General features: G+C 46.1%; 1 protein-coding gene across 1 annotated transcript in view; it reads right to left on the bottom strand.

Moving 5' to 3' along the window:
- The window catches only part of PKHD1 (PKHD1 ciliary IPT domain containing fibrocystin/polyductin), a 515,144-nt gene that overhangs the window by 15,284 nt on the left and 472,313 nt on the right, over positions 1-27,547 (bottom strand). Inside the window, exons 60-62 of the mRNA XM_075860893.1 lie at positions 24,246-24,381; positions 23,489-23,576; positions 12,164-12,271 (exon numbers count right to left, since the gene is read on the bottom strand). Coding sequence (XP_075717008.1) covers positions 12,164-12,271; positions 23,489-23,576; positions 24,246-24,381 — 332 coding nt within the window. The remainder of the gene's footprint in view (positions 1-12,163; positions 12,272-23,488; positions 23,577-24,245; positions 24,382-27,547) is intronic.

The following is a 27,547-nucleotide window of genomic DNA, read 5'->3' as shown; positions in this document are numbered from 1 at the left end:
ACCAAAATTCCGCAACAAAATGCAGTACAATGTAAGAAAATGGGGTTTTACCAAACCCCACGCACTTAGTGTCAAAAGTCCACAGCATGCCCGATACGTTGCGGAAATGGCACCAATTTTCACAGCGGATCTAACTAATTGTAATGCAATGAGTGAAATCCGCAGCAAAATCCACATGTAACATTTTCGGATGTTGTTGCGGATTTATAGGCCCGATTCAACATCGTAATATTTACCCTGTGTGGACCCAGCTTTAAAATTTCAACCAAATTAGGGGAACTAGTGGTTCTATAGGTGCAAGGGAACCTTTGGCATCCAACTTAACCATTGTGCCGGCTGCAGGATAATTTTTGCCTGCCGGCAGCCAGTCTTCGTCATTCCATGTGGGCCGACACAATGGGGTTATGAGGCCTGAGCCTCCAGCTGATAACATGGGAACAAGGCAGGTAAATATAGTAATGGGTAATTTTGGCCATCATATAGACTTCAGTCGCTCGGGCCACATGCATGCACAGCCAACTCCCCTATATGCGGCTGTGGTCAGTGGGGTAAAGGTCCCAGAGGTAAGATGGGGACCCCACCAAGTTTATTGCCCAGGGGCCTCCACCAACCTTAATCCAGGCAATTCATTAAGAAAACTTATCACTTTCTAAAGATTATTTTTTTATTTCAGCAGTAGATATGATTGATATGGATGGAATACGGATCGACTAACTCAAGCGGAGATCGTAGATTCTTTCAGGTTTCCTGTCATCGTTTGCTACAATGTATCAGTGCAGGTAAAACAGGAGAATAGCAATAGTGCCCTCGGTGCCCAAGGGTCCCTCTGCCACATACAAAGACAGCAATTTTATAAATGTCACATGGTAGGTAAGGGGACCCTGTATTTTCTACCGGGGCTCAGGAGCTTCAAGTTATGCCTCTAAGGTAAAATGTATCAGTTGTAACAAACTCTCAGCTGCGAGAAGTTTTATGTTTGTACAGATTTTCAGCCCCCGGATGTAAACAAGAATGTTTCCATTCACTGACAGGAAACAAAAATCTCGAACATGGTGAGGAACTAAAACACAAAAGTATAAAACAAAATTGCATAATTTTTTATAACACAATTATTATCCTTATTTACATTCAAATTAAAAACCCCTTTAAGACAGAAATAATAATTTAATTTTCACGTAATTTTTTTTTTGTATCAGCTAATGGAAAAAATATCCTTGTGATGTTTACAAAGTAACATTGCCCCTTACTTCTATATCTTACTGTAATCGTGTGAACTAAAGCAAGCAGTGGTATCTACTGAGGTGCCAGTCAAGGACTGGAAAATAGATGGTTATAGAAAGATCCTTGCCCCTCCTAGCTTAAAAGGGCTGGACTATACTACTGATGGCCTATCCTTAGGATAGTCCATCAATATCAGGTCGGTGGGGGTCTGACTCCTGGCACCCCAGCCAATCAGATAACTGAAGGGGCCGGGTCTCTGTCATTGTCTACAGCACAGCACTCTACATTTAGTAGTGGCTGTGGCTGGTACTGCAGGCCACTGAGTGGGACCCAGCTGCAATACCAGACACAGCCACTACCAATTCTACAGCTGATCGACAGGGGTCAGAAGGATCCAAAAGATCCTAAGGATAGTCCATGAATATTGTAATCCTGGAAAGCCCCTTTAAGAGGTCATGTGAATTTCGTTCCTTTTGGTCCCTGACTGGCACTTTTTGGGGGCATTTTAGTCTCACCCATTAGTTCAGCTTTCATAGGGCATCATACAAATGCCCTACTCTGATGATGGGCTCCCTTAAATCTCAGTTTCCCCCTCCTTTCATATGTAACGTCCGAAAATTTGTCTCTTGCTCTAATTGATACAAATGCATTCTGTTTTCGTCTCCTCCATAATACATGTTAAATAGGGAATTTCATGATGATTTTCCATGCTCGGGGAATACATCCACCTTTTTATTTTGAATGGCAGGGAATGGAAACACACAATATGCCCAGTAGTGTTTTCAGAGTCTCCCCGAGGATTCGGTATAATTGTCAGTTCCAGCGATTTCACACCCCCTTGAGTTATTGAATGAAGTCCTTTCTCGAGGTACGTTGTTTTGAAAGACTCATGAGGAGCCAAACAATACACTGAAATCCGAAATAAAACGTATGCTCCTTCTGACATATGTTCTCTATTTAGACAGGGGAATACATGTAATTATCGACTGCATCTGGAAGTTTGTGTTTTGTTTTTTTTACAAGGTGGACTAATAAAATATTTTTGTAACAGATTTTTTTATAAACGATGAATAATGAAGTTATTTTATTAGCATTGACATATTCTGCAGTGCAGTACAGAGAATGATACCACATCTGGCCAGTACCTGTATGTGCCCTGTAATGATGGCCGCCACTGCAGGGGCTGGGTATGTAAGAAGTTTAAGGGGTTTTAAATTTTTTTATATTGATGGCTTATCCACGGACGAAAGGGGCATTGTGGCCCTTTTACTGTGATTTCAGTACATGTGGCTGTGCCTGGTACCGCAGTTCAGCCCCATTTACGTGAATGGGGATGAGCTCGGATTGAGAAGGCCAGGGGCAACAGGTGTCCGGTATGGTATAGGGGCCTTGGCCCGAGCATGAGGCCCCATACTGCTAATTGTTGGATGGCCCCAGGATGAGACACTATGCTAACAATAGACATCAATGTAAATTCCTGGAAATCTTCTTAAGTCTAGTAGAGGGCATGTTGCCCACTTGTAATTGGCGGGTGGTGTCAGTTCCAGTGGGTATTTGCTGGACCTCTTTGCCCATACTCCAAGTTGTTTCCCTGTTTGTGTTGTTGGTTTTTGGCAGTCACGTTTAAGTCATCACTGCCAGGCTTCAATATACCACCGAGAAACCATTTGATGGACCTACGATATTGCCAGTTTTATGTACCCGATTTTAATAACGCTTTGGCCGAGCCTATCCACAAAAGGTGTCATTATTGAGCGAGAGTGATGTTTTTGGTCTGGCTGGGTCAATGGTGGGCTTTGATTTCAGGAAGGTTCTTGCAGGGGTCTCTGCAGACTGCACTAATGTAATGGTTATGGTTGCGGACCTCAGGCATTACTTACCCGCCAATGCCCGCAACCGCAGACCTGTGAGCTCTTGCCAGGGGGCCTCCCTCCTCTGAGAAGCCGGCACACAATACTGCCCTCGGATGCTGCTGTGAATAGGGTGAAAATCTCCCCCATCTTATCCCAGCATACAGCATGCCCTGTTGAGTTGTTTTCTCCAGCTAATGTGGGGGCCCTCTACTATTCTAAACTGCCTAATATCACAAGTCTCAAACATCAATTCATTTTCATCCCTTACCTTTTTAAAGGGGTCATCTAATCAGAGACAACTCCTAACAGATTTGGCCTCCGCAGGAGATTTTGATGTGGGAAGCCTTGTCTGGCCAAACATTTTCCCAGAAGAATGGGCGTGCATGAAATCATGGATGGCCTGAGTCCCCCAGAACGGGAGCAACTGATTGTTAGTGGTTCTCCATTCTAAATGATAGAAGGGGGTCCCTAGCAGGGGACCCCACTCCATGATGTCCATATAACCTAATAGGGCATATGGACAGATGAAACAACCTTTCAGGCTACCGTAAATACCACTGCTTATGTGTGTTGTTTACTCCAGATCAACCATATCTAGTCTCATTCAGTCATTGACAACAGTGGCATAAATATAAGCGGCAAAGATGTAGCACGCCCCCCCCCCTCCCTAGGCTCTGGTGCCAGAGGAGATCCAAAGGTCCTTTTACCCCATGAGAGGACATCAGCATTATCAATGACATATGACAGTTGGGGGACCATGGTACAGATTTTGCATCAAGGTCTCTCAAGCTTCACGCGACAACTCTGATTGACAATATACAGTGCAGGATCCAAATTTGTTTCGACATTGATTAGAAAAAAATCAATATTCATCTGAAATACGGTCACATGATTATTGTTATCAGCCCACAAGGTTAAATGGCTGTCACATCTCTTCGCCCACACAGCAATGAAGGACAATGGAGAATAGAGTTCTATCAGCGTGGGTGAGAAATCTCCCCTGACTAGAAGCTTGAAATCTTGACCATGAAAAAGAACCCCCGATTGACCAGATTGCCCATTTATGCAGCGAGACATGCCAACACCCATATTACTGTATGACCAGGTAGATTTGCCCATGGAAGCTGGGACACTGATTTACGACCCCCGTGGGAGCTGTAATTGTGATCATACAGGTTAATTTTTGAAAGCGGACCGGTCATCAAAATGCTATTTTTGGATGTTTTTAGATCAATCATTTTGAAATGATACAATACAGATATTTTATATTATGTCATTGTTATCTCCAGTATATATTTACATTGTGATCCTCCTGATGATAATAAATATTTCTTAGGGATTCCACCCCCACCTAGGTCTCCTAAAATACATAATTTTGAGACTTCCTCTGGACACTGTCAAACTCAATACTAAAATGTACAAGCTCCACACCAAAGACCCATTCCCAATTTAATTAATTTGTGCTTTATTAATAATTTTCATAAATTAAAAAGGCAAGACTTAATTTAACTGAATGCTCCCCAGGGAATATATGATCAATTAATAAAATAGTGGCTCTTTAAATGGGTTTCCGCTTTGGATAGTCCTATTTTTTGTTAGAAGAGTCCCAAAAATAAACTAATCACATGGTTCCAGGACACTCAGTGGTCAACTGCAATCTGCAAAGGAACCCAAAAGTAAGTGGTCAATTCCCTGCAGTGCCTCTACAGGTGAAATGAAGTATTACACAGGTCTCATTGAAACCAGTGGGCCCTCAGTGTAATGCTCGGAAATGCCAAATCTTTAAAAGAGATGTTTTTTTATAGCTGCTCTCTGCACTGGCTAATTGATGGAGGACACAATTTAGGGACTAACATCATACATAACCCCAAATATTGTAGTAGTCATAAAGGGGATGTCTTATTTTTACAAAGTCTTTCTGTTAGAAGGGTCTCCAAAAATAAGCTGACTATAAGTGTTCCTCTTGAGGGGAAAAAAGTGATCAACTTTAATCTGTGGAGTGACCCAACAGCAAGTGTTCAAATCTCCTGCAGTGCCGCCTCAGGGGTAATGAGGCATTACACAGTACTCACTGAAACCAATGGGCAGTCCATGTAGTGCAGATGTGCTGGTTCCTCCATAGTGAGATGGAGAAACAGAAAGAGAGAGAGCAAGACTCTCTTTGTAGCCACTCTCTACTCTAGGTAATTGACTGGGGCACAAATCTAGGAACTAACTTCGATTCTAACTTAATATTTGGGGGTAGTCACTGATTAAAAAAGTCTTCTTTTACAATGCCTGTTTCTTAAAAGAGTCTCCCAAAAATAAACTGATCACAAGTTGTCCGGAAGACGGGACCCTCAGCGATCAACAGTAATCTGCAGGGAACTCAACACTATTCACACTGCCATTTTTTGTCCGTTTTCCGGATCCCTCAAAACACTCGTCTATGGGGGATCCGTGAAAACGGGTCCTGCATGAGTGAAGTTTTTCACGGCCGTTTTGACACCTTTTTGTGTGAATACGCCCTAAGTGTTAATTCCCTTGCAATGCCACCACAGGAGAAATAAAACATTACACATTACTCGTTGAAATCAAAGGACTGTCCGTGTAATGCACAGAAATACCGGTTCCTCCAGAGAGAGTGATGGCTTCTTTTCATAGAATTCCCTAACTGGGCACTATCAACCCGAATTCCCTAATAGGGTATATAAAAGTGTTTTTTCGAAACCAATCATTTTTAGTTTTAAAAAAGTTGCAATTTTCTGTCTTTCCTCTCCAAATTGCACGACATACCTGAACTCCACCGTGATTGGTCCGTTGCGTTTCGCTACGTACATCACTGAAGAGGCTCTGGGCTTGGTAAAACCTGATAATATTTACGACGGTCATAAAACCGTGTCTGGCAGTTAAAAAGCGCTGCAGACACCTTCCTATTGTGGCTTCTGTTCAGGGCCCCTAAATCTTAATTTTCACACCCCTCCCGGGCAAAGAAGCCCAGGCAAGTTAACCGTTTTATCATCAGGAAAAAGGATGTTAATAAAGAGGAAAACTGTGGAATTTACGAGCATTGTTTATAGCATGTTACACGTTTACAAGAAAACTCCCCGGCACACTCTGGGCCCGGCACTCTATAATTTGGTAAGGAAGCCGTAAAATTGAACTTGTTGAAATAAACCAGTTTTCAAAGTAACACGAACATAATTGGAAAATTAGACTCATGTGCTGGGCTTCAGAGGGCGGCCGGCTCTTTTCTTTAAGTGCAGGGGACTACTAGCTAGAAGACGTACAATATCGCACCAGACAAAATTAGTTATACAACAATATCAAAGCCGGGGAACCGCGGCTGTTTGCGAGGAGACAAGCAGAAAATAACGATGGCCATAACAGGCTTATATGTGTTTTCGTAACTTCCGAAACACAATTTATGGGATGTCTGTGTGAATTTGCATTTATTTTAACTTTGTGTAAACTTGTCTGCATGATATAACTATATATATATATATAGTAAGGGTAGGGCCACCCTACTGCTGGTGGGGTGGGGCTGGTAGAGGAGCAGTTAGGAGGGGGGGCTAGTTAGACATTTGCCCCAGTTGTGGGGGACAGTAGAGGCTCCAGCAAGCTACTCTCAAGGTTGCCAAGAGTCCGTACGTTTACGGAATGTTCGCAAAAAAACGGCATCTGTGATTTAGTCTCCATCCCAGGAAACGTTGCACTGCGAATGCGCCAAAATGTACATGTGCAGTGCAAACAACGGAAGAGGAGGACACGGCCCGTGGCAAATGCCTTTAGGAGCAGGAAGAGGGCGGACGGATCCAAGTGAATGATGGTCTGAGTGAGGTCAGGGCCGGGAGTGGACCAGTCCAGTCAATTGATCTGAGTCACCTGACCTGAGGTTAGTGACGTGAGGTCAGGTGACTGGACTGGTCCACTTTCGGGCCGGCACTGACCTCACTCAAACCGCAGCCGCGTCATTCACTTGGCGCCGTCCGCCCTCCTTCTGCTCCTAAATGTGAGTGACGTCAGGCAGAGCGGAGGCGGCAGTGGCGGGACTGGGGGTGGTGGGGTACTGGAGTGAGTTGGACTCACCAATCACAGCCCCGCTTGCAGTTTTCCCACGCTTAGTACTTCCCTTTATGGTAACGGTATTCCATAATGGCCGTGCCCTCTTCAGCAGGATAATGCCCCCGCCACACTGCAATTGTTGTTCAGGAATGATCTGAGGAACATGAGAAAGGTCACAAGGTGATGACTTGTTTCCAAATTCCCCAGATCTCAATCCGATCGATCATCTGTGGGATGTGCTGGAAAATCAAGTCCGATCCATGGAGGCCGCACCTCACAACTTACAGGATATAAAGGATCTACCGTTGACGTCTTGTCCCAGACACCACAGGAACCATCAGAGGTCTTGTGGAGTCCAGGCCTCGACGGTGAGAGCGGTTTTGGTGGCAAAAGGGGGAACCTACACAATACAAAATATTGGGCTGGTGGTTTTAATGTTATGGCTGATCAGTGTATATTGAACTTTATTGATACACATATAACTGTAGAATGGGGCATGTTCACACCATGTTTATACCTTATTGATGCACCACATTAATAGTTTTATGGATGGATTATAGTTCATTTTTTGATAAATATTAGGGAACGTTATATGCGAGTGATTTATATACTCACATTGCCTGAAAAAGACCCTAGTGATAGGTTGAAATGTTGCATATGGGCAAAAACAGACCTCTCTGTCTGTCTATCTATCTATCTATCTATCTATCTATCTATCTATCTATCTATCTATCTATCTATCTATCTATCTATCTATCTATCGCATATCAATCTATCTATCTATCTATCTATCTATCTATCTATCTATCTATCTATCTATCTAATGTAGCGTCCATGGCCGCGGGCCGTCGGGTTTACTCACCTCCCGACGCCCGCAGCCATGGATCTGTGAGCGCTGGCTTCCGTCTCCCTCCTAGGAGATGCCAGCGCTCACTTCCGCTCCGTTCGGCTGGGTGCGCCCAGCCTCGCGCAATTAGGACATCGTCATCACCATCAACTGCCACGATTTCCTGGTCTATAAGAAGGCCCCTGGCCTTCTAATCCTTGCCTGAGCGTTGTTAGTCTTTCCCAGTCTGTCTCGCAAATGGTCCCTTAGTGTCTCCCGTTCCAGCTGTTACCCGTGCCCTGTTACCGTTCCTGTATTCCGTATTGTTCCTGTGCCTACCTGCGTTCAAGTGTCTTCTACCACGTCAAGTGCCATCTGCCACGTCAAGTGCCATCTGCCACGTCAAGTGCCATCTGCCACGTCAAGTGCCATCTGCCACGTCAATTGCCATCTGCCACGTCAAGTGTCTACCGCCACGTCAAGTGTCTACTGCTTCATCGGATACTGCTCGCCACGTCTGGCGCCACTTGCCGCACCTGCCTCCATCCGTGCTGAAGCCACAGCCACCGCCCGGACTATTTCAGGTACCCAAGCATTACTGTCTGCCATTTACTTCCGCTTAGACTGTGACCTGGTCAGCTGCCTCCCCGCTACGGCGGAGCGGCCTAGTGGGTCCACAAACCCTGTGTCCGTGACATCTAATATCTATCTATCTATCTATCTATCTATCTATCTATCTATCTATACCATATCTATCTATCTATCTATCTATCTATCTATCTATCTATCTATCTATCTATCGCATATCAAGGTTAGCCCTGACTGGCGGGGTCCGACTCCCGGGACCCGCCAATCAGCTGTTTTGAAGGGGCCGCAGCACTCGTACGAGAGCTGCTCCCCTTCATTCCGGTCACTTCATTCCGGTCACACTGAATCGGTGTCGGCGATTCACAGTGTGGGCGAGTAGTGAAATGAAGGGGAAGCAGCTCTCGTACGAGTGCTGCGGCCCCGTCAAAACAGCTGATTTGCGGGTCCCGAGAGACACATCAGCTATTGATGGCCTATCCTGAGGATAGGCCATCAATGTTTAGGGACTGCACAACCCCTAGGCCTACGATGTAGCAGGCTTAGGGGGCCCATGAAACAGGATCACAGATTGTGTGATCCTGTCTGCTGGGCCCTGTATCTAAGCCAATCACATGGTAGGCTTAGATACATGGCCCATGCGTGATCCTGTCTGCTGCGCCCTGTATCTAAGCCAATCACATGGTAGGCTTAGATACATGGCCTATGCGTGATCCTGTCTGCTGGGCCCTGTATCTAAGCCAATCACATGGTAGGCTTAGATACATGGCCCATGTGTGATCCTGTCTGATGGGCCCTGTATATAAGCCTACCACACGGTAGGTTTAGATACAGGGCCCGAGTACACAGTAATCTTATACTGTATAAGATTACTGTCTGCTGGACCCTGTATCTAAGCCTACGTTGTGGTAGGCTTAGATACAGGGTCCAACAGACAGTATCACACATGGGCCCTGTATCTAAGCCTAACACACGTGTCACTAATCATTTTTTGTGTGTTTTCTTACAGGTTCGGTCGTTGGACTACGTCGGATTCCAGGACTACTTCGATGACAGCTTTTTTTTTATTATCAATAAAATGGTTAATGAGGGTTGTGTGTGTTTTTTTTTTATTTCAATAAAATATTTTTTCTATGTCTTTGTGTTATTTTTAAACTATATTACTACCGCCTTAGTAATGGCCGCCGGCTGATTGACAGCATCCATTGCTAAGGCGGGGCTTAGTGTTAGCTGGTGCAGAGGCTAACACTAACCCCCTTTATTACCCGGTACCCACCGCCACCAGGGGTGCTGGGAAGAGCCGGGTACGATCCAGTACTTGACCATCTGTAGTGATGGTCGGTCACTGGGGCGGCCGCAGGCTGGTAGTATCAGGAGGGGAAAGGCCAGATACAGTGGCCCTTCCTACCCTGGTGATGCTAGGCTGCTGCTGCTTTATTGTATCTGGCTGGTTATGAAAAATGGGGGGGACCCCACGTCATTTAAAAAAAATAAAAATAAAAAATAATTGGAAAGAACGATGTGGGGTCCCCCCCAATTTTCATAACCAACCAGATACAACACAGCAGCAGCAGGCAGCATTACAAGGGTGGGAAGGGCCACTGTTTTTGGCCTTCCCCAGCCTAATACTACCAGCCTACGGCCACCCCGGTGCCTGCCTGTCACTACAGATGGTCGGGTACTGGTTCGTACCCGGCTCTTCCCAGTATTCCTGGTGGCGGTGGGTACCGGGGTAATAATGGGGGTTAGCGTAGCCTCTGCACCGGCTAACATTAAGCCTCGCCTTAGTAATGGAGGTTGTCAATCAGCCAGCGGCCATTACTAAGGCGGTGATAATAAAGTTTAAAAAGATACAAGCACATAGAAAAAATATTTTATTGAAATAAAAAAACACAACCCTCATTAACCATTTTATTGAGAATAAAAAAAACGCCGTCATTGAAGTCCTCGTATCCGAAGTCCAACAACCGAACCTGTAAAAAAAACACAAACACACAAAAATAATCAGTACCACATAAAGAAGCAAAATTATTATTCTTACCTATCCTGGGTCCAGCGCTGGAGCCGCAATGTCAGCGAGCTGGGCCCTGTATCTAATCCAATCATGTGTGATACTGTCTGCTGGGCCCTGTATCTAATCCAATCACGTGTGATACTGTCTGCTGGGCCCTGTATCTAATCGTATCTTGTGTGATACTGTCTGCTGAGCCCTATATCTAATCCGATCATGTGTGATACTGTCTGCTGAGCCCTATATTTAATCCGATCATGTGTGATACTGTCTGCTGGGCCCCATATCTAATCCTATCATGTGTGATACTGCCTTCTGAGCCACTGTATCTAATCCTATCATGTGTGGTACTGTCTGCTGAGCCACTGTATCTAATCCTATCATGTGTGATACTGTCTGCTGAGCTACTGTATCTAATCCTATCATGTGTGATACTGTCTGCTCAGCCACTGTATCTAATCCTATCATGTGGGGTACTGTCTGCTGAGCCACTGTATCTAATCCTATCATGTGTGATACTGTCTGCTGGGCCACTGTATCTAATCCTATCATGTGTGATACTGTCTGCTGGGCCACTGTATCTAATCCTATCATGTGTGATACTGCCTTCTGAGCCACTGTATCTAATCCTATCATGTGTGATACTGCCTTCTGAGCCACTGTATCTAATCCTATCCATAGTTTATAGGGTCGTAGTGCTATAGATATGCTATGCTGTCTCATATACACACATTTTTTTGGGGGCGGACACATATGTATTGGGGCTATTTCCCTGACATTTTAAGTCCTGAGGGTATGTTCACACGGCAGCGTCCGTTACGGCTGAAATTACTGTGCTGTTTTCAGGAGAAAACAGCACCGTAATTTCAACCGTAAAGGCATGTGCAGGCGTCTTTTGCTGCGTCCATTACGGACGTAATTGGAGCTGTTTTTCTATGGAGTCCATGGAAAACGGCTCCATTTACGTCTGAAGAAGTGACAGGCACTTCTTTGACGCGGGCGTCTTTTTTACGCGCCGCCTTTTGACAGCGGCGCGTAAAAAAAAATGACCGTCGGCACAGAACATCGTAAGACCCATTCAAATGAATGGGCAGATGTTTGCCAACGCTTTTGAGCCGCATTTTCGGACATAATTCAATGCTAAAACGCCCGAATTACGTCCGTAAATAGTGTGTGTGAACCCAGCCTTAGTGACGCCCCGGCTGCTAGTGCTGAAAGCTGCGGACCGTCGGCCATGAGAAGTTTGCGGGGGGGGGGGGGGGGGCCCAGTATGAATTTTTGCATCGGGGCCCATGAGCCTTTAGCTACGCCCCTGATCTATCTATCTATCTATCTATCTATCTATCTATATATCTATCAATATAATCAATATATAATTGCTAATTTCATCCTATATGCAAATGGCATCAAATCTTTTTACAATTATCAGCAAAAGAACAAAGGAAGATAAGGAAGGAAGATTTTTTTTTCTGGAAGCCTCCTGTGTGAATATTTTACAGTTGAGTTTGCACACAATAAATATATTAATATATTCCTCCTAGAGGCACCCACAAGGCTTAGCATCTCCAGATATTACCGGGCACAAGACACTGAAAATGGTAACAAGAGAGAGCAGATAAATACCTGCGGGTGATGTAACATTGAATATTAAGCAGCAGTTTGATCCGGAACTTGAGACAGCCAAGTTAGAAAAGTTTCCCCATCCATCTTCTATTACCGCCGCGGTGCTCCCTGGAACGGAAGAATGGAACGTCTCAAGGTAAGTGGAATAATTCAACCCACATTCTGCTTCTTCATTCTTTCTTTGTCCTCCATTAAGGTCAAGTAAAGTTTTAATTTTTTGGGGAAAATTGGCATTAAATATTGTAGAATTAAGTTTGCAATTTTTAACTATTTCGGTACTGAAGATAAAGACAAACCTTTAAAAAAGGCTGAAAGCCCTGTACTCCTTCTCAATTAGGGTTTATAGACGACAAGGGGAGGGGGTGCAACCATGTAACACAGAGAATATCTGAATGGAGCCATATCCTGCTTTATTCCAGCTGACTGCTAGAGTCACTTACTTTAGAGAAAGGATTGTGCCTTTTAACGATAACCCTTAAAGGGGCTGTACAGGATTAGAAAAATATGCCTGCTTATTTCCTGTCCACAAGTTGCGGGTAGTATTGCAGCTCAGCCCCATTCACTACATTAAAGCTGTGTTGCAATACCAGACACAACCCATGAACAGGTGTGGCGCTGTGTCTGTAAGAAAGCCGTCATGTTTTTTCTAATCCTGTACATCTATAAGAATCTACAATATGCATCTAGCACTGCTTATCTACAGCAAATAAAGACTGAACAGATTCAATTCCATCCTGTCTGATCCCTATTTTCCCCAATGGGAGACATAGGGGGACAGTCAAGTCGCCCCCATTGGGATAAAATTGATTTTTTTATTTACAAATCCAATTTTAAATTTCTTATTAGAGATTTGTGAGTTAAGGGGCTTCCCAGCTCAAGACCCTCCTCTATAAACCAGAATGGAAAGCGGCTAAAAAGAAGGTCTCTCACTCTGGAGGACCCAGCACATCCATTACATTACAGAGACAGCCCACTGATTTCAGTAAGAACTGTGTAATTCTTTATTCCTCCTGTGGTGGCGCTGTAGGGAAATCAAGCTCCTCCTGCAGGATTCTTCTTCAGTTTCCAGCTATTTTCCTGGGGAAGACCCTTCTAACAAACAGGGCTTGTCAAAGTGGACAACTCCTGTAAATCTCATGTTGTTGGCCTGTTTTATGGAAATAATTGCATATACACTATATGGAGAAAGTATTGGGACACCTACACATTACACCTGCAGAAGCTTGTCTGACTGTAATGGCAGGAAGGTGGTGAAGGGAAAGTGAGCCCTAATCTACCCACCGCCCTGTCCCTGCCTACTTGCAACGACCCGCCCTAGGCGACGAGGTACAACTGGGCGGCGGTCCCTACGCTGGCTAAGTGCACAGGAAGACAAACAGGGAACACGCAAGGGAAGGGGCAGTAGCCACGGAACGCCACGAGGAAACGGGGCGGCGAACGAACAGTCAGGACCAGGACGAAGTGAGTACACCCGAGCAGGCACGGAGACAGAAGCAAGCCAGGGCAAGCAAGCAGGTCAAGCAGAACTGCAGCAAGGCAGAAGCACGGCAGAAGCAGGCTGGAGCAAGCAGCAGTGGGGCCAGGAATCCAAAAGAATTACAAGCACTGAGGGAGAGCACAGGGCAGGTAATAAGGGCAGGGGGCGGAGCTAACTCCGAGAGACCAGGCCGCGATAGGCTCTCCCACTCCTGAGCCTGCCACCCTGGTTGGTGGGAGATAGTGTCAGTCGAGCAGGTCTGGCCTCAGGTGTGGATTGATTAATCCCAGGAGTATAGCTAGATGAAGTACCTGGCAGATCCCTAACAGTACTCCCCCTTTTATGAGGGGCCACCGGACCCTTACTAAGGGGACCCGGTTTAGTGGGGAAGAGGAGGTGGAACCTCCTGATCAATACCCCAGCGTGAACATCACGGGCAGGTACCCAAGTCCTCTCCTCCGGCCCGTATCCTCTCCAATGGACCAGGTACTGGAGGGAGCCCTGGACCATCCTACTGTCCATAATCTTGGCCACCTCGAATTCCACCCCCTCAGGGGTGAGAACGGGAACAGGAGGTATCCTCGAGGGGGACCAGGACGGGGAGCAGCGTTTAAGGAGGGAGGCATGGAAGACGTCATGTATGCGAAAGGATGGGGGGAGCTCCAGACGGAAGGATACAGGGTTGAGGACTTCAATGATCTTATAAGGTCCAATAAATCGGGGAGCAAACTTCCTGGACGGGACCTTAAGGCGCAAGTTCCTGGACGACAACCAGACCAAATCCCCGACGACAAACCGGGGGTTAGCAGAACGTCTACTATCCGCCTGAATCTTTTGTGCGCTCTGGGACGCCTCTAGGTTCTTCTGAACCTGGGCCCAGACAGTGCACAGTTCCCGATGAACCTCCTCTACCTCAGGATTATTGGAACAACCAGGGGAGACGGAGGAGAACCTTGGGTTAAACCCGAAGTTACAGAAAAACGGGGAGACCCCTGACGAGTTACTGACCCGGTTATTCAGGGAAAATTCAGCAAGGGGAAGGAATGAGACCCAATCGAATTGACAGTCAGAGATGAAACACCTTAAATATTGTTCCAGGGATTGGTTGGTCCTTTCCGTTTGGCCATTAGTTTCGGGATGGAAGGCGGAGGAGAAGGACAGATCAATCTCCAACTTTTTACAAAAAGCTCTCCAAAATAAGGAAACAAATTGTACCCCTCTGTCAGAAACGATATTGACTGGGGCCCCATGGAGACGCAGGATGTGTTTCACAAACAAAGAAGCTAACGTCTTGGCGTTAGGTAGCTTCTTAAGGGGCACAAAGTGGCACATCTTGCTGAAGCGGTCGACTACCACCCACACCACTGACTTGCCCTGAGATGGAGGCAAATCGGTGATAAAATCCATGGAGATATGGGTCCAAGGTCTCTGGGGAATGGGCAAGGAACGTAGTAGGCCCGCAGGTCGGGACCTAGGGGTTTTGGACCTAGCGCAAACCTCACAAGCGGCGACGTAAGCCCTAACATCTTTAGGCAACCCAGGCCACCAATAGTTTCTGGTAATGAGGTGTTTGGTGCCCAAGATGCCAGGATGACCAGATAGAGCGGAGTCATGGTTTTCCCTGAGTACCCTCAGCCGGTATTGCAGGGGAACAAACAGTTTGTCCCCAGGGACGTTCCCGGGAGCTGCACCCTGATCAGCCGCGATATCAGAAGCTAAATCAGAATCCGTGGCAGAGACGATTATACCAGGGGGTAAAATACAAGCGGGATCCTTCTCGGAAGGAGGATTGGCCATGAAACTACGTGACAGAACGTCAGCCTTAATATTCTTGGACCCAGCCCTATAGGTAACCAAGAAATTAAATCTGGTAAAGAATAGTGCCCACCGAGCTTGTCTAGGATTAAGCCTCCGGGCCGATTCTAGGAAAACCAGATTCTTGTGATCCGTAAGGACCGTTACCTGGTGTCTGGCCCCCTCCAGGAAGTGCCGCCACTCCTCAAAAGCCCATTTAATGGCTAGAAGTTCGCGGTTACCAATATCATAGTTACTCTCCGTGGGCGAAAACTTCCTAGAGAAGTAAGCACAGGGGCGGAGATGGGTGAGGGAGCTGGTACCCTGGGACAAGACGGCCCCCACTCCCACCTCGGAAGCGTCAACCTCCACAATAAATGGCTCCTCTTGGTTGGGCTGAATCAGCACGGGGGCCGAGATAAAGCACTTCTTGAGAGTCTCAAAGGCCTGGACGGCCTCAGGGGGCCAATGGAGGACATCGGCACCCTTGCGGGTAAGGTCCGTAAGAGGCTTAGCGACGACCGAGAAGTTGGCAATAAATCTCCTGTAATAGTTGGCGAACCCTAAAAAACACTGTAACGCCTTAAGGGAGGCAGGTTGGACCCATTCCGCCACAGCTTGAACCTTGGCAGGGTCCATGCGGAATTCATGAGGAGTGAGGATTTGCCCTAAAAATGGTATCTCCTGTACCCCAAAGACACATTTTTCAGTCTTAGCAAACAGATTATTCTCCCGAAGGACCTGGAGCACCTTCCTGACATGCTCCACGTGGGAGGACCAGTCCTTGGAAAAGACCAGTATGTCATCAAGGTACACAACAAGAAAATTACCCAGGTACTCTCTCAGGATTTCATTAATAAAATTATGGAAGACAGCAGGGGCATTACACAACCCAAAGGGCATGACCAGGTATTCGAAATGACCCTCGGGTGTGTTGAACGCAGTTTTCCACTCATCCCCCTCTTTGATGCGGATAAGGTTATATGCCCCCCGTAGATCGAACTTAGAAAACCATTGGGCTCCCTGAACTTGATTAAAAAGATCCGGAATCAAAGGAAGTGGGTACTGGTTCCTTACGGTGACCTTATTCAGGTTACGATAATCAATGCACGGCCTAAGACCACCATCCTTCTTCCCCACGAAGAAGAAGCCAGCACCTACAGGAGAAGTCGAGGGGCGAATGAAACCCTTGGCCAGGCATTCTTGGATATACACCCTCATCGCTTCACGTTCAGGACATGAAAGATTAAATATCCTACCCTTAGGAAGCTTGGCACCAGGCACCAAATCGATAGCGCAATCGTAATCTCTATGGGGGGGCAACACCTCGGAGGCCTCCTTAGAAAACACATCGGCGAAGTCCTGAACAAACTCAGGAAGCGTGTTTACCTCCTCCCGGGGAGAAATAGAGTTAACAGAAAGACATGACATAAGACATTCATTACCCCATTTGGTGAGATCCCCAATATTCCAATCTAATGTGGGATTATGCAACTGCAACCAGGGAAGACCTAATACCAGATCAGACGATAATCCCTGCATCACCAGTACAGAGCACTGCTCCAAATGCATGGAGCCAACCAGGAGTTCAAAAACAGGAGTATGCTGAGTAAAATAACCATTAGCAAGGGGGGTTGAGTCGATTCCTACTACAGGGATGGGATAAGGTAAATCAATACAAGGCATCTTTAGAGACATAGCAAAATCCACAGACATGATATTAGCAGATGAGCCAGAATCCACGAAAGCACTGCCCGTGGCAGACCGGCCAGCAAACGAGACCTGAAAGGGAAGCAAAATTTTATTGCGTTTCACATTAACGGGAAATACCTGTGCGCCCAAGTGACCTCCCCGATGATCACTTAGGCGCGGACGTTTTCCGGCTTCTTATTCTTGCGCCTGGGACAGGTGTTCAGTAGATGCTTGTCGTCCCCACAGTAGAAGCAGAGACCATTCATTCTGCGAAACTCTCTACGTTGTCGAGGGGACATGGAGGCCCCGAGTTGCATAGGTACCTCCGAGTCCTCCGTGGAGGGGAGAGGAGACGGGACCTCGGGGGGAATCGCAGAAAAGTCAGAGGGGAGCACACTGAAGCGTTCTAGCTGACGTTCCCTGAGACGTCGGTCAAGTCGTACTGCTAGGGCCATAACCTGGTCAAGGGAGTCAGGCGAGGGGTAGCTAACCAGCAGATCCTTCAGGGCGTCAGATAATCCTAACCTAAACTGGCACCTTAGGGCCGGATCGTTCCACTGAGAAGCTACGCACCACTTCCTAAAATCAGAACAGTAATCCTCAACCGGTCTCCTACCCTGACGTAAGGTCACCAGCTGACTCTCGGCTAAAGCAGTCCTGTCAGTCTCGTCGTAAATGAGTCCGAGGGCAGAGAAAAAACGATCAACAGAGGAAAGTTCAGGGGCGTCAGGAGCCAAGGAGAAGGCCCACTCTTGGGGCCCTTCCTGGAGTCGGGATATGATGATACCCACCCGCTGGTTCTCGGAACCTGAGGAGTGGGGCTTTAGGCGGAAATACAGTCTGCAACTCTCCCGGAAGGAGAGAAACGTCTTACGGTCCCCTGAAAACCGGTCAGGTAACTTGAGGTCGGGTTCTAGAGGTGAGGTGAGGGGTACTACTAAAGCAGCGTCACCCTGATTGACCCTTTGGGCCAGGGCCTGGACCTGTAGGGAGAGGCCCTGCATCTGCTGGGTCAGGGTCTCAAGGGGGTCCATGATAGCGTCAGCGTAGGAGAAATGGTAGACTAGGTAAGGGCTTGTAATTATGTAATGGCAGGAAGGAGGTGAAGGGAAAGTGAGCCCTAATCTACCCACCGCCCTGTCCCTGCCTACTTGCAACGACCCGCCCTAGGCGACGAGGTACAACTGGGCGGCGGTCCCTACGCTGGCTAAGTGCACAGGAAGACAAACAGGGAACACGCAAGGGAAGGGGCAGTAGCCACGGAACGCCACGAGGAAACGGGGCGGCGAACGAACAGTCAGGACCAGGACGAAGTGAGTACACCCGAGCAGGCACGGAGACAGAAGCAAGCCAGGGCAAGCAAGCAGGTCAAGCAGAACTGCAGCAAGGCAGAAGCACGGCAGAAGCAGGCTGGAGCAAGCAGCAGTGGGGCCAGGAATCCAAAAGAATTACAAGCACTGAGGGAGAGCACAGGGCAGGTAATAAGGGCAGGGGGCGGAGCTAACTCCGAGAGACCAGGCCGCGATAGGCTCTCCCACTCCTGAGCCTGCCACCCTGGTTGGTGGGAGATGGTGTCAGTCGAGCAGGTCTGGCCTCAGGTGTGGATTGATTAATCCCAGGAGTATAGCTAGATGAAGTACCTGGCAGATCCCTAACACTGACATCCCATTCTATATCCATAGGTATTAACATGGAGTTTTACATCTATAACACCTTCCGCTCTTCTTTGAAGGTTCTCTACAAGATTTTGGAGGGTGTCTGTGCGATTTTTTTTGCCCATTCATCCAGAAGAACATTTATGAGGTCAGACACTGATGCCGGGGGAGAGGGTCTGGCTCATAATCTCTGTTCTAGTTCATCCCAAAGGTGTTGGACGAGGTTGAGGTCATGGCTCTGTGTGGCCAGTCAATTTCTTCCACCCCAAACTCACCCACCATGTCTTTATGGACCTTGTGCACTTTTCCTTCACTGGAAATAAGAGGCCGACCCCTGGAAAACAACCTCATAGCATTACCCCTCCTCCACCAAACTTTACAGCTGGCACAATGCAGTCAGGCAGGTAACGTTCTCCTGGCATTCATCGAACCCAGACTGGTCCATCAGATAAAGAAGCTTCTCTCCACTGAACACGTGTCCACCGTTCCAGAGTCCAGTGCTTTACACCCCTCCATCTGACGCTTGGCATTGTGCTTGGTGATGTATGGCTGGCATGCAGCTGCTCGGCCCCCCATGCCATGAAGATACCAGTCACAGTTTTTGTGCTGATGTTTATGTTAGAGGAGGTTTATACTCTGCAGTTATTGAGTCAGCAGAGCGTTTGCGGTTTTTATGCGCTTTGCTCCTCAGCACCTGAATTCAATGATTAAGTGGTGTGTCCCAATACTTTTGTCCGTAGAGTGAACCTCCACATCTCCTATCACATTGGTACAAACTGCTTAATCCCAAAATTTTTTTTACTTATTTTGTGTTTTCAGGACGAGTCGCCCATAACGGTGGCATTATTTTTGTAAGCAGTGCGCCAACAGCCATTACATACAGTCAGCCCCACTACCTCCAGCGTTTAACAACCCGTAGCGAGCGCTTTATGGATCAGACTGTTGATTTCAAATACATAGTAAATTGTCATTCGAAGCTTATGAGCCCCGGAGGAACGTTCTGCTCTTCCCAAAAGACCATTTCAGATTTCCAAACACATGCTCCTAAATCTCCGGGTTTTATATCTATGTGAGAGTCTTAATGAAGACTTTTTGATGCAAGATAGTATTTAAGACAGAAGCGAGTCAATTTAAGGCTTAACTCCGCTTCATCAAGTCTCTTGGCTTCTGTTCTGGAGAATGGTTTACATGTTAACTAATTGTCCTTAAATGCCACTCGCTGTTCTTAAAGCTTTGTCATAATACGGGCGCTCGTCTCCATAAAATTCATGCCAAGTGAGGAACGCCAACAGCTGCGCGCGGCACCGCAGATATAAGGAGTAATGCGCTCGCTATATTCTTGATGTATGTTCACGAGGAGCCCTACTTTGTTTTACGCGTTTCGATGTTTAGCTCAGGCTCGTCTCCGCACAAGCTCCGGCAGGAAAAATATCTCTTCCTTTTACGCATTTTTTATTTTCTCAGGTAGTCACACTCCCAGAAACTTCCCTTGGGGAAAATTGAAGTCGAGAAGATAAATTTTGCTTTTCTTCTACAGGTTCCTCCTCGAATACTTATACTTAACCAATTATCCTGGTGTAATTGTTGCAAGTCTAGGGAATGGAAATGACAGGCGTATTTAAAACAAATCCTGCACGGGACTCATTACAGTTTTGAAATTGTACCATCAAAGACAACGAGAAACCATGCAGATATGAAGAGTGTTAAACGCACGGTTGGGAACAATGGCGAAGATTTTTACCCAAATTTTTTTTTGTACAAAAACGTTGTTGCTAGAGGATTAACAGGTAGAGAAAGATGCAGTTCAAGACCAGAGAAGCCTTCTCACTTCTTGTTCTCGGATTAGCTAAAGACCTGAATAATCTAAGAAAGACTGGTTGCTAGGGACTTACTGCCTGACAACCCAATGGACATGTCCTAGTGCTTGAGGGGACCCAAAGGTCAAATTAGTTGTTTTTTTTTCCAGGGACATTTTGGTTAGAGAGACGGATTGGGGCACAGCATATGTGGTGGGTGTGGCTTTTCTGGTGGGTGTGTCGTGTGTGGGTGTGGTTTATATTGTGGGTGTGGCTAATGGGGCATATCTTTCTTCACAGAATTTCTGCATACAAATAAACAAACTTTCTGCACTATAAAGAAAAATGTCTGCATTAGTTTGATCAATACTCATAGCGTAAAAAACAGAGGGTGGCGGGAGCATGACAAAAATAACTTGGTTGGAAAAGTATACTTTTGGAAACCCCCTTTAAAAATCTTGCATTTGCCCCTTGTTGGGGGAACTGTTGCTAGGGCAGACTAGAGTAACTAACGGTTGCTCGGGGGCATGGCAAAACCTGTAGTCTCCGCAAAAGTTGCAATTTGCCTTCCGTGGACCGACAAATTTACTATAGTTTATGCCACAAATAGCTGGAGTAGATTTGACTTTCTGGCACACGGACGGCCAGAGATGCACCTAATTTATTGAGAGACGGGCGCATGTTAATCCAGCCCTCTTTAGATTAGGACTGGCGTCTGAGACGTCAGTCTTCATAAATTCCCGCCTTTCTGTGTCTCTTTAGGGGACTGTTTTATTGTGATGTTTTGATGTATGTAAACTACAATGTGATGTAGATACATCTTGTGTTGTACTTTTTGGTATGTCCGGCACCTCGAGGTTTGCTTGGTTTTCAGGTCATGGTACGTAGCCGCGATGCCATATCCTGCCACGGTAAGTGACAGTAAGAATGTTGATCTCTTAGCTGTCAGCTAAACAGGAGGAGGTGCCAGGCCCAGGAAGATCCTGACGCAAGTGTGAGCCTTATGTCACTGGAACACTGCACCATAAGGCTAGTAGGAGGGGTAGTAGCTTGTCCGTCATGAAGGTGTAGATAGGCTGAAGGCCGGAGCAGCTTTTCTATCCAGAAAGTGTTGGTAGGCTGAAAGCCGGAGCAGCTTTTCCATTGTGAAGGTGTCTGTAGGCTGAAGGCCGGAGCAGCTTTTCCATTGTGAAGGTGTCGGTAGGCTGAAAGCCGGAGAAGCTTTTCCATTGTGAAGGTGTCTGTAGGCTGAAGGCCGGAGCAGCTTTTCCATTGCGAAGGTGTCGGTAGGCTGAAGGTCGGAGCAGCTTTTCCATTGTGAAGGTGTCTGTAGGCTGAAGGCCGGAGCAGCTTTTCCATTGCGAAGGAGTCGGTAGGCTGAAAGCCGGAGCAGCTTTTCCATTGCAAAGGTGTCTGTAGGCTGAAAGCCGGAGCAGCTTTTTCATTGCGAAGGTGTCGGTAGGCTGAAAGCCAGAGCAGCTTTTCCATTGCGAAGGTGTCGGTAGGCTGAAGGCCGGAGCAGCTTTTCCATTGTGAAGGTGTCGGTAGGCTGAAAGCCAGAGCAGCTTTTCCATTGCGAAGGTGTCGGTAGGCTGAAGGCCGGAGCAGCTTGTCCATTGTGAAGGTGTCGGTAGGCTGAAGGCCGGAGCAGCTTTTCCATTGCGAAGGTGTCGGTAGGCTGAAGGCCGGAGCAGCTTTTCCATTGCGAAGGTGTCGGTAAGCTGAAAGCCAGAGCAGCTTTTCCATTTCGAAGGTGTCGGTAGGCTGAAGGCCGGAGCAGCTTGTCCATTGTGAAGGTGTCGGTGGGGTCGAGGCTGAAGCAGGTGACGGTCTGCCTGAAGAAACGCTGCTCAAGGGTTTGCCTGAAGTTCTTAGGGACCCCGAGTACTAAGGTTTCAGAGCGGTATTGTGTGGCTTGAAGTTACGTGGCTTCTCTGCCGGAAATTAATCTGACTGGTTATTAGGGATGTGCTGCCTGACTACCTCATTGAAAAGACTGTGGTCGTTAGGCAGTGTATCCCTAGCAACCAAACTGTCAGACAGGACATATAGCTGTATTGGCACTGTACTTAGCAAGGGGGAAGGGGAAGCAGTTTGGCTGCCATTACACCAGGCCAGCTGCTATCTTAACCTACATTATTATTTGACATTGATAAGAGAATAGGCGGAGAACTCTGAAAGTTATACCAGAGTATAGATGTAGGACAAATCATTTAATGCATGAACACTATGAAGAGGCAAGCTTGGATCCATTGCCTGCAGATTAAGGTACATTCTAAGTTTTTCTATTGTTCCTATTGCTATTTTGACTAATTTCGGAATTACGCTTCTGCCTTGCGCTTTGGAGTTGTTGCCTGGCTCTTGTGGTTCTCCTGGTATAGACTCCTGGACTTACTTCTAACTTTTATTCCGTCCCATCCTCTCGCTTGTTGCATCTTAATCGCTTATCCATTGATGACCCCTGGCTACGCTCCTGACTTCTCTACAAGTTCTACGTAACAGTGCCTCCACTGCAAATTGGTGACTATTCTGGGGATCACAACCTGAGAATCCAACTGGGAAAGTCCATATTTCCTTGCAAGAGTTTAGAAATGAAGAATGAGGAGATTCTTTAGACTTCGCACCTCAGTCTAGTCAACGTCAAACCAATATCAACCTAGAAGATCCAATTCTCCGATGAGAAACACAATATAGGGGCTCAGTCCTGTAGCTGAGTAGATGAATTGGATCCCAACAGAGATAAGAAGAAAAGCCAAGAGGAAGTCTATTCTCGTAGCAGTCATTGAGAAGGAGTCCGCTCAGGTGACAATATTCCAAATATGTAGCATTAAGTCAAATGTGCATAGTGGCAGATTATAATTTGGGTAGTATAGAGTGGTGTGTGAATCCACCCATAGTCCACATATATTACCTTTCAGTGGTGTACCTGAAGAGTCCTTGAGGTAGACAGACACTTTCCAGGGATTAGAAGAATGTCCTAAATTCCCAATGCGATTTCCCTGAGGAATAAGACATGGAATTAAATCAATACAACATTTAAAGGGACACTTCATTCACCTTCAAAACACTCTGAATACATTTTGACCTAAAATAGGTTTTATACCAAATATATTTTTAGAAAAAAATGGCTGAAATGGGGAACAGCTGTCATGTCTGAGTCTGGTTGCTAGGAAAACACTGCCTAACAACCAGTGTTTTCAATGAGATTGTCAGGCAGAACATCCATAGCAACCAGTACATCTGATTTAGATTGGTTAAGGAAGCAGAACTTAAAGAATTTCTGATGTAAATACTTTTATGGAGAGTAAATATGCTTAAAAATAATGTGATTGGTTGGGTCAGACCGCTGGGATTGGGGGGGGGGGGCCTTTCCCAATAATTGGGATAGCAGGTCCTTGTTTCTGGTGGACAAGAGTCAGCACAAGCATGATCTCAATCTATTATATTGATTAGGAGGAAACAGTCAAAAATTTGTGGCCACTTCTCAGCTGACAACCTTACCCTACGGGGGTCTGAATTTATGATCAGACCCCCCCATCAATCAACTATATCAGGAAATATGCCATAAAAACGGACTATGTCTATACAGTGAGGAATATGTTGGTGCTATATAAGTAACAAGAAATAAAGGGATGTTACATTTACTTGTAGAATAATGAGACCTGCACCTTTAAATCCAAGAAGATGACTTTAGGTTGTACAGGAAGCGGCGCTCCAGCCGACCCCCCCACCGGCTGCACGGCTATCTGGATCCGGTGAGGCTTTACGTAGACGGCGCTGCGGCTTCCTGCAGAATATTTTTGGCTAAAAGAAATGAAAACGATGTTATGTAAAAACCTGGATGGAAGAGGCTCCTAAGGGTATGTTCACACGGAGTGTTTTCAGACGTTTTTTGGGCCGTAAATGCCAAAAAACGGCAGAAAAATCGGAAGCAGAACGCCTCCAAACCCCCAGAATGTGCAATTGACGCCCCTATAACTTGTATAAAACAATCAGATAGATAATAATTGAAGGAGCAGGAAGAGAAAATAACATTTTATAATATAACAAAAAATATTAATTAAAGGGAGTTTCCAATATTATGTAAATTAATCTGTGTAATGAAAAGTTCTGCAACTTTCTAACATACTTTGCGTTTAAGTTATTCGCCATTTTTAAGAACTCTGCTTGCTGTCAGTGAATTGGATTGTTCTTGTTTACATTCAAAGGCTAAAAAAAACATGATCTAGTCCTGCTAACAGGTGATAGTTTGTTACAATGTAGCACAATAAATTTATATTTTGCTACAACTGTATTCAGTCTAGACATCCTCTCTAACCTAAAGCTGCACTTCAGACTGATGCATTTAACCTGCACTGATACATTGTAGCAAACTGTAGAAGACAGATTTTTGGTGCTGATGTGTTTACCCCACAGAGGATTGTATGGACTAGATACAATATTATTAATCTCACAGCTGGGAGAAGTATCAGGTCTGTATAGATTTCCAGCCTCTGGATGTAAACATGAATGTCCATGTTCACTGATAGCAAGCAGAGATCTTAAAAATGATGAGGAATTACAACCCAAAGTTTATTAGTTCATTATACAGTGATTAAGCGTTATTTACATAAGACAGAACATTTTTTTTGTATATATACTAGCGCTTACAATCTGACCTGCAGTGAAATAGCAGGGAATGCTGGGACTTGTAGTTCTACACGGGCAGAGGTGAAGCTCTATTTTGGCTTTGATGCTAAGTGACATGGGTTGTGAGTGATATCTGGAGCGATATAGATGTACATGTCTCGGTTTACCATGTTTTCTTTCCTCAATATGACCGACTTACCCGCGCATCCTGCACAGCTCCTTAATGACATCACTGCCCAGGTGGTGCCAGGAATGTGCCATTCAGAGCCAGACGTACCTACAGATCACCCAGGGAGAGCCGTTATGAGTCTGCAGCTATCCTACACCCCGTGGTTTCCTATGCCTGGCACAGACATTACATGCTCTATTTAAGTACTCCTAATGTTCCTCCTGAAAAGCTTCATTGAAGGGATGAGCGTCTTCCTTGCCACATATCTCCCCCGCACAGTTATCCAGGTTAATGTAAGAAAACTGACAAAAACAAAACCCAGCGTTCACCCAAAGCTCAAAGAAGGGGAATTGTAGGAAAGATAAGGTGTTAAATAGGTCGTCCGGTCTCAAATTAATGTACTTTTTTTGGATAATTAAAAGCTATACAATTTTCCAATATACTTTCTGTATTAATTCCTCACGGTTTCCAAGATCTCCGCTTGCTGTTATTCAGTTTGAACATTCACTGTTTACTTCCAGTGCATACAATTCTATCCATGGTCATGTGATGGACGCACACGTGATGGGATCGTTACAAGACACAGCTCTGATACACATACTGTAACGAGCCATGCACCTGTGTGTCCATCACATTATCATGTAACGATCCCAGCACCCGTGTTTCCATCACATGACTATGTAACGATCCCAGCACCTGTGTCATCACATTATCATGTAACGAACACAGCACCTGTGTGTCCATCACATGACCATGTAACGATCCCAGCACCTGTGTGTCCATCACATGACCCTGTTACAGTGCCAGCACCTGTGCGTCCATCACATGACCATGTAACGATCCCAGCACCTGTGTGTCCATCACATTATCATGTGACGATCCCAGCACCTGTGTGTCCATCACATGACCATGTAACGATCCCAGCACCTGTGTGTCCATCACATTATCATGTAACTATCCCAGCACCTGTGTGTCCATCACATGACCATGTAACGATCCCAGCACCTGTGTGTCCATCACATGACCATGTAACGATCCCAGCACCTGTGTGTCCATGATCACATGACCATGTAACGATCCCAGCACCTGTGTGTCCATCACATGACCCTGTAACGATCCCAGCACCTGTGTGTCCATCACATGACCATGTAACGATCCCAGCACCTGTGCGTCCATCACATGACCATGTAACGATCCCAGCACCTGTGTGTCCATCACATTATCATGTGACGATCCCAGCACCTGTGTGTCCATCACATTATCATGTAACTATCCCAGCACCTGTGTGTCCATCACATGACCATGTAACGATCCCAGCACCTGTGTGTCCATCACATGACCATGTAACGATCCCAGCACCTGTGTGTCCATGATCACATGACCATGTAACGATCCCAGCACCTGTGTGTCCATGATCACATGACCATGTAACGATCCCAGCACCTGTGTGTCCATGATCACATGACCATGTAACGATCCCAGCACCTGTGTGTCCATGATCACATGACCATGTAACGATCCCAGCACCTGTGTGTCCATCACATGACCATGTAACGATCTCAGCACCTGTGTATTCATCACATTACCATGTGATGATCCCAGCACCTGTGTGTCCATGATCACAAGACCATGTAACGATCCCAGCACCTGTGTGTCCATGATCACATGACCATGTAACGATCCCAGCACCTGTGTGTCCATCACATGACCATGTAACGATCCCAGCACCTGTTTGTCCATGATCACATGACCATGTAACGATCCCAGCACCTGTGTGTCCATGATCACAAGACCATGTAACGATCCCAGCACCTGTGTGTCCATGATCACATGACCATGTAACGATCCCAGCACCTGTGTCAGACTGGAAGTAAACAATGAATCTTCATACTGAATAACAGCAAGCAGAGATCTTGATAACTGTGAGGAATTAACCCAAAAAGTATTTTGGAAAACTGCATAACTTTTTATTATAAAAAAAAAAAAAATGACATTCATTTGCTGAAACTGGAAAACCCCTTTAATTAATGAAAATCATCACAAGGCCTCGTCTCCTACTCTGGAACTTGTTAGGCCCCCGTTTTCCCATTGGCGACCTGCGTCTAGTGACAGAAGCATTTAAGGATTTAAACTATCGGATACAAAGTGATGGATATACTCGTCGCTGAGCGG

Source organism: Rhinoderma darwinii, chromosome 4 (assembly GCF_050947455.1).
Source record: "Rhinoderma darwinii isolate aRhiDar2 chromosome 4, aRhiDar2.hap1, whole genome shotgun sequence".
Lineage (NCBI taxonomy): Eukaryota > Metazoa > Chordata > Amphibia > Anura > Rhinodermatidae > Rhinoderma > Rhinoderma darwinii.
This window is presented reverse-complemented; position numbering and strand designations above follow the sequence as displayed.